The 16,979-nt window shown below is 46.8% G+C and overlaps 1 protein-coding gene across 5 annotated transcripts in view; it reads right to left on the reverse strand.

Moving 5' to 3' along the window:
* The window catches only part of PALM2AKAP2 (PALM2 and AKAP2 fusion), a 447,965-nt gene that overhangs the window by 269,603 nt on the left and 161,383 nt on the right, over positions 1–16,979 (reverse strand). For 2 of the 5 annotated variants that reach the window (XM_066367468.1, XM_066367467.1), the window contains exon 1: positions 5,766–5,912. The exons of 1 other annotated variant lie outside the window; for it this stretch is intronic. In XM_066367468.1, coding sequence (XP_066223565.1) covers positions 5,766–5,894 — 129 coding nt within the window. In that variant the 5' untranslated portion in view covers positions 5,895–5,912. Of the gene's footprint in view, positions 1–5,765; positions 5,945–16,979 lie in introns of those variants that run through there. 2 more of the 5 variants (XM_066367469.1, XM_066367471.1) reach the window with 2 other exon arrangements.

Raw genomic sequence — 16,979 nt, forward strand, 5'->3', positions numbered from 1 at the left:
ACACATGAAACGTATTACCTCGCCACATTCACGCCTGTGCCAAAACCTTCCAGAGCAAATGAGATGTTGAAAATGCAAAACATTCTGATGTCAAATCATTCTGTCCCCCCGCCCTCCAACAGAAGGCCTCTTACAAAATCTGGGAGCATTTCCCAACCCAAAGCAGAAAGAGGTTGAGGCCGGATTGGAACTTTCAGCAATGCCTGATGAACCAATTCATTTGTTTATGTCAATCCCTATATGAGATGTTACCAGGGGACTGAATGATCTCATAAAGAGAGCAAATGCAAAATATGTGTCTGCCATTTGGACTTTTCATTGGGGAAGAGACTGTAGCAAATGTGGTGGCATCTTGGAAGGCTCTCAGTTTACTATATTGGGCTCATGGGTGGGAAAGGCTCTAAATCTGGGGCTTCTAGATATCAGGATATATCTTCCTAAAATGAGATGACAGGGAGAGGAAGGGGCAGAGGAATCCACTGCACTGACAGTCCAACGCTAGGAAGACATGCAATGCCTGGAGGAAGTGGCGAGGGGCAGGAAACAGGAGAGGATGCTGCGTGGATGGCGCAGTGAGCACCTTTCCCATGGCTCCCTGCAGGTCCCAGGGCAGCAACCCAGGGAGCAGCTGTGATCGCTGGAAAGACAAATCAAAATCGTGCACCAGAATAGAAAGAGAGCACACGATTCAGCATTCTGATGACAACAAAGGAAGACAAACTCCAAGAAGTTAGCACAATTCCAAAGAGATGTGTATGCCTTCACTTTTTCTCTTTTAGAGGTTTTCTTTTATCTTTTTTTTTTACTCTTACTGATTGATTTTTTTTTTTTTTAGAGTGAGAAGAAGGGGGGGAGAGAGAGAGAAAGAAACATCTATTTGTTGTTCTACTGATTTATGCATTCATTGGCTGATTCTTGTATGTGCCCCAACTGGGGATTGAAAACCCTCAAGCGTGGTGTATCAGGACAATACTGTAGGCAACTGAGCTACTGGGCCATGGCAGAGATGTACACACTTTTTCTGACTTTTGCCAATCATGTTTTTTGTTTGCTTCTTTAGATGTCAATATCTGGTAAATATCTAAACTTATATCTATATCTATGTATCCATGTCTATCAGAAAGGTATAAAGAAGTAAATGCAAATAGTCCAGATAAATTACAGTGTTTAAATAAATAGAAATCAAACTAATAAATACACATGGTAAGAAAATTCAAACGATATACACAAAAAAGTAAAATGAACATCTTTTCACCCTATACCCCAACCCCACTGATTCCTTTAGGTTTTGTAAGTATCCAACTTAGGAAAAAATACAAATATATCAACATAGTAATCCACAGAGATCTTTGATTCTTTCCATAAAAAGAATTACAGAATATACTTCCTGCCTTTCAGCTCATTTTCTTCTAACTTAGGGATGTCTCACTGAGATTCTTCTATACCAGCCCATGGAGTCCCCCTTCCTCTGTAACTGACATCTGGTAGTTCACAGAAGTACCTTCATTTATTTTACCAGTCTGCTGCTGATAGATGACTGAGCTGGTTCCCAGTGTTTTATTTGCTGTTATAAACAGAATTGCAATGAATCTTCCTTTCTGTACGTGTTAGATATACATCTGTGACTACATCCACAGTGTAAATTTCTAGCAGAACTACTAAGTCAAAGTATTTGAGCATTTAAAACTTTAATAGGGACAAATTGTCCTCCCCAAAAAAACATTTCCTCTGCTTCGGATTTTTTTAGTGTTTATTTTATTGGTTTTAGAGAGAGAAAAGGAAAGAGAGAGAGAGAGACAGGAACATCAATTTGTTCCTGTATGTGCCCTGCCCAGGGATCAAACTGCCAACCTCTGTGCTTTAGAATGATGCTCTAACCAACTTAGCTATTGGACAGGGCTTCTGTGTGTGTGTGTGTGTGTGTGTGTGTGTGTGTGTGTGTGTATTTTTATTGACTTTAATTTATTGTGTTTACATAGATTCAAGTGTCCCACTGAATATATCTCTCTCTCACCCCTGCGTTCCCCTCGACATCCCCCTTGCCCCCTCCCCCAATGCCTTCTCCCCTTCTCTCCAGGATTTGCTTTCCTGCTCTCTATAGCACTGTGTTATGTATATATAATTTCACTAATCTCTTTCCCTTCTCTGATCCCATCCTCTCATCCCCTTTCCCTCTGTCCGCTTTCCCTCTGATCTCTTTGATCCTGCCTCTGCCTCTATTCTGTTCCTCAGTTCATATTGTTCATTGGATTCCTCAAATGAATGAGGTCATATGATATTTTTCTTTCTCTGCCTGGCTTTTTTCACTTAACATAATAGTTTCCAGGTCCATCCATGTTGTTGCAAAAGGTAAGATCTCCTTCTTTTTCAGGGCTCCGTAGTATACCATTGTGTATATGTACCACAGCTTTTTAATCCACTCGTCCACTGATGGACACTTGGGCTGCTTCCAGAACTTGGCTATTATAAATAATGCTGCCATAAACGTGGGGGTGCATTTCTTCTTTTAAATCAGTGATTTGGTATTCTTAGGATATATTCCTAAAAGTGGGATGGCTAGGTCAAAAGGCAGTTCCATTTTAATTTTTTGAGGAATGTCCATACTGTTTTCCACAGTGGCTGCACCAGTCTGCATTCCCACCAGCAGTGCAGGAGGGTTCCCTTTTCTCCACATCCTCACCAGCACTTATTATGTGTTGTTTTGTTAATGAGTGCTATTCTGACTGGTGTGAGGTGCTATCTCATTTTGGTTTTAATTTGCATTTCTCTAATGATTAGTGATGTTGAACATTTTTTTCATCTGCCTATTGGCCATCTGTATGTCCTCTTTGGAGAAATACCTATTCATTTCTTTTGCCCATTTTTTTATTGGATTATCATCCTGGTGTTGAGTTTTACAAGTTCTTTATAAATTTTGGTTATTAAGCCCTTATCAGATGTATTGTCAAATATGTTCTCCCATTGTGTGGTTTGTCTTTTTATTTTGTTCATATTGTCTTTAGCTGTGCAAAAAGCTTTTTAGTTTGATATAGTCCCATTTGTTTATCCTGTCTTTTAATTCACTTGCCTGTGGAGATAATCAGCAAATATATTGCTGTGAGAGATGTCGGAGAGCTTACTGCTTATGTTTTCTTCCAAGATGATTATGGTTTCACGACTTACATTTAAGTCTTTTATCCATTTTGAGTTTATTTTTGTGAATAGTGTAAGTTGGTGATCTAGTTTCATTTTTTTGCAGGTAGCTGTCCAATTTTCCCATCACCATTTGTTAAAGAGACTGTTTTTACTCCATTGTATGCTCTTATCTCCTTTGTCAAATATTAATTGTCCATAAAAGTGTGGTTTTATTTCTGGGTTCTCTGTTCTGTTCCACTGATTTATATGCCTACTCTTATGCCAGTACCAAGCTGTTTTGAGTACAATGGCCTTGTAGTAGAACTTGAATCAGGAAATGTGATACCACCCACTTTATTCTTCTTCTTCAAGATTGCTGAGGCTATTTGTGTTCTTTTATGATTCCATATAAATTATTGGAATATTTGTTCTATATCTTTGAAGTATGCCATTGGTATTTTAATAGAAATTGCACTGAATTGATAAATTTCTTTAGGTAATATAGACATTTTAATGATGTTTATTCTTCCTATCCATGAGCACTATATATGCTTCCACTTGTTTGTATCTCCCTTGATTTCTTTTATCAATGTTTTATAATTTTCTGAGTACAAGTCTTTTACCTCCTTAGTTAAATTTACTCCTAGGTATTTTTGTTGTTGTTGTTGCAATGGTGAAGGGAATTGTTTTCTTAATTTCTCTTTCAGACAGTTTATTGTTGGTATATAAAAATACCTCTAATTTCTGAATATTTCTCTCTGTGTTTTAAATCAGATAAATCTGAGTTGAAAATAAGACTCCAGCAACTAATATGAGCTTTGACAGTTTCCTCCTTATCAGCTGTATCCTAATTTTAAATGAAAGAAAATATCTACCACTTTGTTCAAACTTGCAAGCTGTTCTGAAAACATACTCAGGTCATCTGCTCTTATCCTAGAGCAGGGATCGGGAAATGTTTTGGCTGAGAGAGCCATGAACACCACATATATTAAAATGTAATTCCATGAGAGCCATACAACGACCCATGTATGTTATGCATTATCCAATAAAAATTTGGTGTTGTCTCAGAGGACAGCTGTGATTGGCTCCAGATACCCGCTGCCATGAACATGAATGATAGGAAATGAATGGATTGTAATGCATGAGAATGTTTTATATTTTTAACATTATTATTTTTTTATTAAAGATTTGTCTGCGAGCCAGATGCAGCCATCAAAAGAGCCACATCTGGCTTGCAAGCCATAGGTTCCCGACCCCTGTCCTAGACGATTCTTCTGTCCTTTCAGGTTAAAAGCATTGATTGCTACCTCATGAACAGAAGCTACTGTAACTCCATCAGTTTTCTAGGAGGAATCGAATTCATACCTCTCCTCCTTGCACTATTAATGTTAGAATGATCACATTGCCAAAGTTGTGCCCATTTGTCCATAAGGAGAGTGCTTATTCCTTCTCCGGTGGTGGCTATCCTGCACGGTTTCAAGTACAAAATTTTCCACCTACCGAAATAATGTCTAGATGGACTCAGGAAAAACAGTGACTATCTGACTGTCGGATCAGAAAGGACTTTCAACACAGAAAGTATAGAAATAAACCACGAAGTACAATACTTCATTACCTAAACTTAAAACATTGTTTTTTATGGTGCCCACTAACCCTAACAACTCCAAGGCAAGTGTCAATCTGGGAAAAAGTATCAATATTTGCAATGCATAAGTCAAACGGCTAAGACCTTTAGAAAATAAAGGTTCTTCTAAAATAATATCATTTGTAAATAAAGATATGAACACTTAAATACAGAACCAAGAACAAAATATAGGAGAAATAGTCAATGTTATTAACAAACAATGAAATGCAAATTAAGTACTGAGATGTCATTGTCCACCTATGAAATGGACTCTCCCCCTTTTTATACACACACAGTATTTTTTAAAATACCCTGTGTTTTGCATTGGAGAGGGAGTGAGGAAAAAGAGCCTCTTTTTAATCTCTGTCAAAATGATAAGTCAAGACCATCTTTCTAGAAGGCTATTGCAAAAGCTTCTATTCAGTTTATCATAAAGAATTCATCCAGAGAAAATTATCTGCATGTTGAAAGATTTTTGTAAAGAATATTCAACACAGAGATATACGCAACACCAAACAAGAAATTCAAACAGCAGATATTGTCTAAATAAGAGGGCATCTTCTGAACCATCCAATGACTCCCCTTTTCACTTAGAATAAAATCGAGGCAGGTCCATATATGACGCATTGGCTTTCTTTCTCTTCACTGCTGTACCTCTCTCCTAACCCTCGCTTCCACTCCAGCCACCCTGGCAGTCACCAGAGAGGGGCCACGGAGGGCAGGCAGGTGCGTGGGGATTCACACGAAGTCTGGCTCAGAATATAGGGGTATCTCCTTTGGGAACCTTCCTGAGTTATGGCTGCAGTCTGGGGCAAGACTCCAGATTTCCTGCTATTAATACTGTGTAACTGATGTCCCGATCTAATTATTTCTAACATCTGGCTTCCAGTCTCATCCAGTTCTTAATGTGCATAAGCTAGTTAGATGCCTCCACCCCTTGACCTTAACTCTCCCCACAGTGAGCCACCCCCCGATGACCATTAAGATCACCCGAGGAACATTAGAAAGTACCACGCCCAGGCCCCACCTCCAGAGACTCTGATCTTATTGGTCCAGGCCTTGGAGGCTGCAAATGCTCCCAGGTAGGCTGAACGTCAGCCAGGGTGGAAATTTGTTGCTGGGCATGTCCAGCCTCATGGTCCAGGCTGATAAGCATTTTCTACCACTTCAGCTGGGTTGAGCTCTTTCTTATCGGTCTGAAATAAACTGTTTGGTTAAATTTTGTTAGAAGACAGCACTGGGTCAGTCACTTTTCAAGGTTAGCAGTAATGTTTTTGCTCTCTTTGCTCTTCAGCGTCTGGGCTTTGGCCACAGATTGGTGGGGTTTTTGAGATCAAGTCTTGTGGGGTTTGTACGGGAACCTTGGCTGCTCAGGATCAACGCTGCTTTTCCCCTGTAGTATTTATCATCCTTACCTACTGCTGTCTCGTTCCTCTTCCCCTCCTGGGAGGCCCCTGTCTTATGATTAGTTTAGATGACTATTTTCTAGCCCAGGTCATGCGTGATTAGTCAGGACAGAAGGGACAAGGTGGGGGGGTGAGGATTGAATACAGAATCACAGCAAACCCCTCAAAGGCAGGTCACACTGAATCTGGCTTTGATCTAAGGTGAACAAGTTTTATGCTTTTCAAAATGTGTTTAACTGCCTTTTGGCTGCACTGAATTTCAAAATTCAGAAAGATGATCAGGAAGAAAAAGATCACCCCTGAGAAAAGCCTGCACTAGTCACACCCAGGGGAGGGCGCCTTAGAAGAGCGATGACAGGACCCAAGGAGTCCTCAACCCGCTTTTGAGTCATAGACGGCGGATCCTGTGCACACCTCCAAGGGTCACATTGCTGATGGATGACACCCTGAGACAAGGAGAGGGAATCAGTCATAATGAGGGCCTGTGAGACCCCTGGATCTCTCAGAACTGGCTCAGCTGCCTGGGGCCCCCTACATGTAATGAGCAAGGGGACCTGTTCCACCCTTCTCCTTTGTTCTGGCACCTTCCAAGATCTTATCAGCATTTATCTCAGGCAAGTTACCAGTCAGGGTGAAGACTGAAGAACCCATGCTAATATATGATAAATGTCTAAGTTAATGAAAATTTTTTTTGTTATAATTTTTTTTTGAGAGCGAGAGAGGGGAAGAAGAAAGAAAGAGAAGCATTTACTCGCTGTTCCACTTAGTTGTGTACCCATTGATTGTTTCTGACTAGGGCTCAAACAGGGTCCTCGGGGTTGAGCCAGTGCCCTCTGTCGTTGGGATCAGGCCAACGACCCTAGGATCCAGCCTGTGACCCTGGGATGGAACCTGCAAGCTCAGTGCTCGGGACAGTGCTCTATCCACTGCGCCACCAGCCAGGGCTGAAAAGTATTTTTAAAAAGTGCAAGAATGGCCTGGCCTGACCTGACGGTGGCGCAGTGGATAGAGTGTTGACCTGGAATGCTGGGGTCACAGGCTGGAAGCCCCGTGCTAGCCTGCTCGAGGCACATGCAAGAAGCAACTGCAGGCTGATGCTTCCTGCTCCTCTTCCCTGCCTCCCATCTTTCTTTCTCTCTCCTGTCTCTAAAATCAATAAATAAAACCTTTTTTAAAAGTGCAAGAATGAGAAACCAGAAACTGGGCAAATGGCATCCCTAGAATTACATGCTTCTCCTTCTCATTTGCTTTTTGACCTGTGAAAGCAACCAACTTGCAGAAGGAAAATGCTATCCAAGAAACAAAGAAAATTATCAGGTGATGCCAAATAGTTATTTTTAATGGGGAAGAGATCTGTCTGCAAATCCCAGCTGGCTGCCTTAGGTTTAGGCTCATTTTAGATCAGGGGTCCCCAAACTTTTTACACAGAGGGCCAGTTCACTGTCCCTCAGACCGTTGGAGGGCCGCCACATACAGTGCTCCTCTCACTGACCACCAATGAAAGAGGTGCCCCTCCCAGAAGTGCGGAAATGCGGCAGGGGCCGGATAAATGGCCTCAGGGGGCCTCATGCGGCCCGCAGGCTGTAGTTTGGGGATGCCTGTTTAGATTATTAACTAATGCCAGCCTGGAGTCTTGGGGCTCTGGGCCCTGGTGGTGATCTTTGGCAGTTTCCTGCCCTCCAACAGAAGACTGAAAGTGCCCCAGACAATACCTAAATCCCGGGCATCGCCTTTGTTAGGGAATGAAGGGCTTCGTGAAAACTCTGAGTGATATCTCCCTCCCACTCCCTCTTTCTTAAAAGGAGTCCATGTTCTAGCCTTTATCCTATGACCTCTACTCTCTAGTGTAGGGGTTGGCCAACTTGTTCCGTAAAGGAACACACAGTCAATATCTTTGGCTTCACAATCTCTGTCTCAAGGACTCAGCTCTGGCCTTGTAACACAAAAACAGCTCCAGACACTAGTCGGCCGAGCGGGGGCGGCTGCTCTCCGTGGGGCCAGCGGGCTGTGGTTTGCAGACCCCACCCCCACCCCACTACAGTGATGCATCAAGACTGGATGGAAGGTGAAGGGGTTAGAAATACAAATTGGGGGGGTATACCTGGAGGAGGTATAAATAGTGATGGACGGAGACTTGACTTAGGGCGGTGAATACACAATGCAATGTACACATGATGTGTTGTGGACTGAGCTCCTGAAACCTGTATGATTTTGTTAACCAGTGTCACCCCAATAAATTCAATTTGAAAAAAAAGTACAAGTTGGCAGATACAAAATAGTCACAGGGATGTAAAGTACAGCACAGGGAAAATGGTCATTAATATTGTAATAACTATGTACGGTGCCCGGTGGGTACTGGGAATATCAAGGGGAACACTTGGTGAAGCATATGATTGTCTAACCAGCATGTTGCACACCTGAAACAAATATGAAATAATACTGAATGTCAACTGTAACTGAAACATAACATTTAAAAAGGAAAGAACCACCACCACTCCCTGAGATGTGCTAGAGACACACAGGCCTGAGGGGGTGGTAAGGGGGTGGTGGTGCTGGCTGGGTGCAGGGACAGGCCTGAGGGGGTGGTAAGGGGGTGGTGGTGCTGGCTGGGTGCAGGGACAGGCCTGAGGGGGTGGTAAGGGGGTGGTGGTGCTGGCTGGGTGCAGGGACAGGCCTGAGGGGGTGGTAAGGGGGTGGTGGTGCTGGCTGGGTGCAGGGACAGGCCTGAGGGGGTGTTAAGGGGGTGGTGGTGCTGGCTGGGTGCAGGGACAGGCCTGAGGGGGTGTTAAGGGGGTGGTGGTGCTGGCTGGGTGCAGGGACAGGCCTGAGGGGGTGTTAAGGGGGTGGTGGTGCTGGCTGGGTGCAGGGACAGGCCTGAGGGGGTGGTAAGGGGGTGGTGGTGCTGGCTGGGTGCAGGGACAGGCCTGAGGGGGTGGTAAGGGGGTGGTGGTGCTGGCTGGGTGCAGGGACAGGCCTGGGAGGAACACGGGAGGAAACGCTGAGTCTCACACATTGAATCGCTGCAATCCCTACTTCTTAGAGAAAAGGAGAAAGCAGGGAGGACCGAGGGAGGAGATTCCCACTGAGCGCTACCTGCACCTGGAACTGTCCAATGTCATTTATGGGTCACAACACCAAGAAAAAGGTGGCATTATCCCCACTTTGCCAAGGAAGAAACTAGGCCCAGAGGGGTGGAGTGCCCAGAGCACAGAGGCAGGAAGGGGTGGCGCTGGAATTTGAATTCAGCTCTGTCTGGCTTTGAGCCCAGGCTCCCGCCACCCCCAGTAAGGGTGGTCGGGCCTGGCGAGGCCTCCCTTCTAACACCTGCATCCCGCATCACAAAGCTTGGTGAAGGCCGGCCAATGGAGGAGGCTCGGGCACAAAAGAACCACAAAGGCCAGAGGCTTCACCTATGGTGCTGAGCCCTCACCCAAGGGGCCGCCGCCCTCAAGGTTCTCTTAGCAAGATCTGCGTAGCAGCCATGACACCAATCTGTCACTGAGCTTCTCTTCCTCTACAGAGGTCCCCATCATGGTGGGCCTAACCTGAGTGCCAGGAGCTTCTCTCCTGGCCTGAGGCTGGGGAACTTCTCTTCCTCTACAGAGGTCCCCATCATGGTGGGCCTAACCTGAGTGCCAGGAGCTTCTCTCCTGGCCTGAGGCTGGGGAACTTCTCTTCCTCTACAGAGGTCCTTATCATGGTAGGCCTAACCTGAGCGCCAGGAGCTTCTCTCCTGGCCTGAGGCTGGGGAACTTCTCTTCCTCTACAGAGGTCCCCATCATGGTGGGCCTAACCTGAGTGCCAGGAGCTTTCCTCCTGGCCTGAGGCTGGGGAACTTCTCTTCCTCTACAGAGGTCCCCATCATGGTGGGCCTAACCTGAGTGCCAGGAGCTTCTCTCCTGGCCTGAGGCTGGGGAACTTCTCTTCCTCTACAGAGGTCCCCATCATGGTAGGCCTAACCTGAGTGCCAGGAGCTTTTCTCCGGCCCGAGGCTGGGGACATGTCCCTCCCACCCGGGACTCCTTTGCTGCTCTACCCAACTTCTTTCCCCTTCCCGGCCCAGTTTCTGTGCAGGAGTTCAGAGTGATCAAGGGGAGGGGAGGGCCTGCTCTTCCACCAAGCTGCCACTTTCCCCTGTCCCCTTCCCATTCTTCTGATCTCAACTCGAAGGTCACCACCCAATCCACGCAATGTGAAGTAATCGTCCTGCCCCGCATGCAGCCCTCTCTGTCACATCAGTGTAGTTCCTGGTGTTTAGCAGAGCCTGAAATTCTTAGGTTACATGTTAACTGGTTGTATCCACCTCCTCCCTGCAGGCTGGAACGTCCTGAGTCTGAGACCCGGTTGTCCTGACCGTAGCCTGAACGCCTAGAATGGTGCCTGGTGCATGGTGGACAATGAATAAATGCTGGAGTGAGTGAACCTACACACACCCAGGAAGCCAGTCCCGTTTCCAGCAGAGACGCGAGCCCACGGAGCCCTGCGCACACAGGGTGCTGCACTGTCACAGAAAGCACTTAGGTGACTGTGTTTTCTTCCTGCCCCTGGGACTGTGCAGTTAAGCGTCACCCGGTGAACGCTGAATATGCATTCATCCTACTCACTGGGGGCCTCCAGCAATTACACTAAGGAGCAGAATGAAATGAACACAGTCTAACCCATAAACCCTGAAAAGCCCAGAATCTAGTTAATAGAGCAATTTTTAGCAAGTCAAGCACTTTTCCTGGCTGTCTCAAGCCATCTGGGAAAGCAACTGCTTTCTCCTCAATTGTGAGGCGTCTTCACTCCAGCCTTACGCTGCCGCCAGGAGATGGCTGTGAGCCAAGTGACAAACTACCCTCTCGGCATCCACACATGTTAAGAAACAAAGCAGGAGTCTGTGGCCAGTAGCATCTAGCCTTGCCTTTTAGATCAATGCTCCAAGGGACCCCTTTGCTTCCTTCTGGGAGGACCACGGAAGGATACAGCAGGGGGAACCTCAGGTGCACCTGCGAAAAAGAGGCCAGTGGAAATGGCCTTGCCTAAGAAGAGCACTGAAGGTGTAAGCTGGTCATTCTGAAGTGTATCCTCTACCTTCACACCTGACTTCGTGAAGCCCTCCTACCAACATACACACACCCCTTCCTGACCCTTGACACTGGGGGCAAAGACCACCACTTGTGATACAGGATTTCTACCGCCAAGGTGAGGTGTAACTAGACAGGGCATGTCACCTGTGAGTTGTGTGGGCTTCCCGCTCGCCGACAGCGGTGTTAAGTCCCGGATGGGGTGGGACGCCCTGCTGTCTGAATGGTTCAGCACACCGGGACTGTGGCTGGTGCGCAGTAACGGGCAGGGTGGGTTTCAAAGCCTCAGCCTGCATATAACCACACAAAGCCACATGGGCAGGCGCCTGTGCCCAGGAACATATACACGTGAGGTTGGCTTTTCCACTTTTACATACACATTTTTCTTACGATAATTTTTTAGGTTTATAACTTTAGGTGGCTAAAGATGCTTGCAAAGATAGTGCAGGAAATCAGCGCATAACCTTCACCCACCCAGCTTCCTGTAATGGGGACATCTTGCAGAATCGTGGTGCTCTGTCAAAACTAAGAAGTTAACATTGATATAGTGCTGTTAACTAAACTATAGACTCTTCGGAGTCTGCCGTGCCACATGGCACTTAGGGCATTTCTATTTAATGATTTGGGAAGGGGATACATCCCCTCCGTTCCTTATAAAATGGGCTTTGGAAATAGAGAAAATGGCTCCCAGCCTAGTGAGATGCTGGAATCTCTTCCTTCCACCTTTAGTTTACTTTCCTTCTACAAGATCACTTAAACTCACTAAGTCTCAGCTTGCTGATGTGTAAAATGAAGCCAGTAGGAGAATTCACTGCATGTGACTGCTGTGAAAATTAAAGTAGGTAATTCTAGAAAAAGGCACAGGTAAGGCCCTGCTGCTCAGGGGTAAGAGCCCTGGTCTTACAGCAAAGGGGTCAGCAGATGGCTGGGTGAACGAGCGCTTAGTAAATGGTAGCTACTGCAGTCCGCTTTCACCAAGAGTAGCAACCGTATCCCACATTCAGACTCACCAATAAATGAATAGTCAGCAGCCAGGATGAGGACTAACCCCCACATCTGAAAAACATAGTTTTCCTGGACAACCAACCAAAGCATTGGGTGTGGCTGCTGGAGTCAAGACCTACAGATTTGAATCTGGGCTTCTCCTCAGCTGCCTGGTGGTTGGATGTCAGGTCTGTGACAACAAGGCCTTGGTGACAGAAGAGGCCACTAACAGGCAGCCAGTTGACCTTGTCCTGGATCCTATAAAGGTCTTCAGCTCAGTGAGAATGCTTGGGAGGGGGCCAGGCCTACAGTAGCATGGCCACGCTGGTTAGTTTTAGATGCACCTTGCTCCTGACATCAAACCAACCGGCCTTCTCCCATTGGCACGTTTCGTGTGAGCACTACCGACTCCACTCCCAGGGGAAAGAGAATGGAAACCAGCATTTATCAAGCATGTACTGAGTGACAAGCCCGGCACATACATTATACACTGTGGTCTTTTGTTATTTTCCACACATCTTTATCTGTAAACTATTATCTTGAGTACATACCACCTGTGTATGTATCAAGAATAGATACACATAATATACATGCCCCAAACAACTGTAATGTGTGCATTACAGAATATGCACAATCAAAATGGATAGTTTGTAGATGAAGTAAGCAACACGGTGAATCCATTAAAAATTAATAGGACTGTTAAGGAGAGTAGATGATGTCAATCTTTAGTGTCAGCCAACACAAGGTGCTGGCTGAGGCCGGAGCTGCCCCCGCCCGTCCTGGAAGTCCCCTCTCTTCTCACAGGACATGCCCAGCACAGGAGAGTGCCAGGGTTGACCTATATATTAAATACTAGTAAAGCTTCAGTTCTTATTAAGTACCAAAGACATAGAAATGCTAACATTTTCTACCCGTATGCCCAAGAAATGACCTGTACACCACCTGGTGCTATTCATCCCTCTTCTGATTCCATTGTCTCATTGCTCTGAATTGTCACAATAGCCCAATTAGGTAAGTGGGTAGTGCCATCTATTTCCCAGGTGAATGGGAAACGGGGCCCAGAGAATCTGTGCATGTAGGATGTCATCCAGCAAAGACACTTCAAAGTGGAGTTTAGACCCAGGTCTCTTTATTTCATCCTCTCCTCTGCTCCTCCACTTCTGCCAATGCGTCACCTCTCCTGTTCTCCTCTATCGGGCTGTTGACATTAAATGCCAACTTCCAACAGGCCAATCTGAGCAGTGGAAGCAGACAGACAGACACCAGGTGACAGCTGAGCTATTAGAGACCCCTCCCAATATTAAGCAGAAAGCATCTGTATAGGAGGTGTTGCTCACCTCTGAAGTATTTGAGTTTTGGGAGAATCAGATTGAATCCTAAAATGAATACTAAGCAATGAATCTGGCAAAAGACGGGTGAGAAGCTGGATGGTCCAGAGGTCCAGAGTGCTGTACCACTCTGAATGTGAACCCCAGCTCTACCCTCCCTGGAGGTCCGACCTGGCCGCCGAGCCTTAGTTTCCCCAACTGCTAAAGGCTAAAAACGTTGGTTGCTGTGAGGATCTAACAGGTCCTCGGCACTCCACCCAGTGGCTGCCGTGAGGGTCTAACAGGTCCTCACAGCACTCCACCCAGTGGCTGCCGTGAGGGTCTAACAGGTCCCCGGCACTCCACCCAGTGGCTGCCGTGAGGGTCTAACAGGTCCCCGGCACTCCACCCAGTGGCTGCCGTGAGGGTCTAACAGGTCCCCGGCACTCCACCCAGTGGCTGCCGTGAGGGTCTAACAGGTCCCCGGCACGCCACCCAGTGGCTGCCGTGAGGGTCTAACAGGTCCCCGGCACTCCACCCAGTGGCTGCCGTGAGGATCTAACAGGTCCCCGGCACTCCACCCAGTGGCTGCCGTGAGGATCTAACAGGTCCCCGGCACTCCACCCAGTGGCTGGCATGTGGTAGCACTCAGTGAACAGAAGCTGTCACCCCACGTGGTGGCCCCAGGCAGGACTGTAACACTCCTACAGTTGGAACCTTGGGTTGGCCTCTCTTAACTCCAAGACCCCCCCCCCCAACACCTCACAGCACAGAGGATCAGCCTTAGACTCTCTACTGCTTTAAGTCCCAGTAGATGCTGATTACAAACCATCCTATTGCCTTACGAAGCCTACTCTGCCAAGACACTCATTGGCACATCAGTGGGAATAAATAAAGCTATTTTCCTTTATAGAAAAACAATATGGCCCTGGCTGGTTAGCTCAGGCGGTTAAGAGTGTCATCCCAAAACAACAAGATTGTGGATTCCATCTCCGGTCAGGGCACACAATGGGAAGCCAATGAGTGCACGACTGAGTGGAACAACAAATGAATGCTTCCATCCCCCCTCCCCCTCTCTTCCTTTCTCTCTCTGTCTCTCTGAAAATAAAAAAGAAATAAAGCCCTGGCTAATGGCTTGGTCAGTTGAAATGTCCCAGGGTGTGGAGATTGTAGGTTCAATTCCCCAGTCAAGGCACATACAGGAGCAGCTCCATGTTCCTGTCTCTCTCCCTGCCTCTCTCAAAAAGAAAAAAAAAAAGGTGGGAGGGGGGAGAAAAGAAAAACAATATAGGGGTGATTAAGGAGCTTCTTAAATCCCAACTGGTTTCTCCCTGTTACAAAATGGCTCTTCTTTCCTGTTGGTTGATTTGTGTTAACTCATTGGTTTGTTAAAATATATACAACTTGGCCTGACCAAGCGGTGGTGCAGTGGCTAGAGCATTGGACTGGGACAGGAGAACCCAGGTTTAAAACCCCAAGGTTGCCGGCTTGAGTGTGGGCTCAACAGCTTGAGCGCAGAGTCAATGGCTTGAGTGTGGTATCATAGAGATGACCCCAGGGTCGCAGGATTGAGCCCAAAGGTCGCTGGCTTCAAGTCCAAGGTCACTGGCTTGAGCTCAAGGTCACTGGCTTGAGCAAGGGGTCACTCACTCTGCTGTAGCCACCTGGTCAAGGCACGTATGAGAAAGCAATCAATGAACAACTAAGAAGCTACAACGAAGAACTGATGCTTCTTATCTTTCTCCCTTCCTGCCTGTTTGTCCTTATTTGTCTCTCTCTCTCTCTCTCTCTCTCTCTCTCTCTCTCTCTGTCACACACACACACACACACACAAATATATATATATTTATATATATACAACTTGTACAGTGTCAAATGACAGTTGCAAGAGAGCCGGCCCCAGGGAGAGCTGCTCACTCAGGGAGGGGCAGAGCTCCAGCCTGAGTGAGGACGGGCTGGACTGGACAGAGGCCTCAACCAGGGCCAGTGTCATCCCACCAGGGAACATTTAGAAATGTATGGTGGCATTCGTTTTTCTAGATTGTCACAATGATTAGGGGCACAAAGTTGGGAGGATAGAGATGCTAAATTTCCTGTGATGTGTTGGGTAGCCCCACACAATGAATACCCATCCCGACATGTATACCAGTAACTCCCAGAATGAATCATGCTTGGAATGTTCCTTGATGTTCAAAGAGGTCTTCAGACCAGGTGCCATGGGCCAGAAGCTGACCTGTGGGCAGGCCTTAGGCGGCTAGGGCGGCCTGGGACAGCTCTGCTCTCACAACCCTTTGTGAGCCTGGTCATATATGGAAGTCCTTCTGGCAGGGTCTCCTCCCCGGGACCATGAGTTCCTTGTCAGCTTGCTCCATGCTGAATTGATCTGTGTCAACTCCAGCTCCACCATGGTGCCTGCTTTTAAAAGGGGAGTCAGTTTGTCTTTAGTGGGATGGGCTGGCTGGACAACGGAGAGCACCTACCCCAAGGACACAGGTGCCACAGGGATGAAAGCACCCCAAGGGCCTAGGGCTTACGTATCAGAGTGCCATCCACTAACCTTCTGCATCAAAACGCATGTTCCTAGGTCCCAGCAGCCTCCCAGGGACAGGCTCAGACATAAACATTCTAAAGCAGCTCTTACCATTTGAGAACCACAGTGAAACTGTTCAAATGACCTGTGACTGCAGAGAGGTTTTGCTAGAATAAAGGAGGTTCTAGGCTTGTGAAAGCTCTCGGTCACTACTGGTGCATAGTTCTCTGGACCAGAACTCGGTTTCTGTGACCGTCTATTGAGATGTCTCTGGGTTTTTCCACGGAGACATGGAAATTAAACTAGAAATTAGGTTTCTAGGGACATTTTTTTCTTACCTGCAAAATAACGTTTCTCTTGAAAGCGGCAATCACCCCTGGATTCCTGTCGGGCAGGAAAGGGGGATAAATGCCACCCTGGAGACTGAGGTTAAGAAAGTTCCAAAGAGCTAATTACCGGCTTCTGCTGAGCACCCAGTGCGAGTCCTGTGCTGACACAGACATCTCGTTTACTCCACACAACACAGCGTTCTTATGAAGTGGGAACGGTTACCGCCATCCCCAGTTCACAGAGAGTAAAACTGAGGCTTAGGAACATTAAGTAACTTGACCATGTAAACACACTCCTGGGCGACTGAACTGGGACTCCAACTCGGCCAGTGAGACCTGCCAAACCTCAAGCCTGGCACCTTCTACGCAGCCGAAGCTGCCCCACGTAAGCACACTACACAGTCCCCACGAGAGGACGTGGGTCTTGCTTCTGCGGGCACTGAATCCTTGACACGTGCTCAGCCCTCCCAGTGGTGAGGCTCTCCCGGGTCTCTACGTCTGCGGGTGGAAGTGGAGCTCTGGGACTGGAATGCAGAGGAAAGCATCTATCAGTATTCCCCCCAGAAAGGAAATATTTACACCTTGGATGGTTGGTTGTCTTCCAGTCTGTGACTTTAAA

This window comes from Saccopteryx leptura, chromosome 2 (assembly GCF_036850995.1).
Source record: "Saccopteryx leptura isolate mSacLep1 chromosome 2, mSacLep1_pri_phased_curated, whole genome shotgun sequence".
Lineage (NCBI taxonomy): Eukaryota > Metazoa > Chordata > Mammalia > Chiroptera > Emballonuridae > Saccopteryx > Saccopteryx leptura.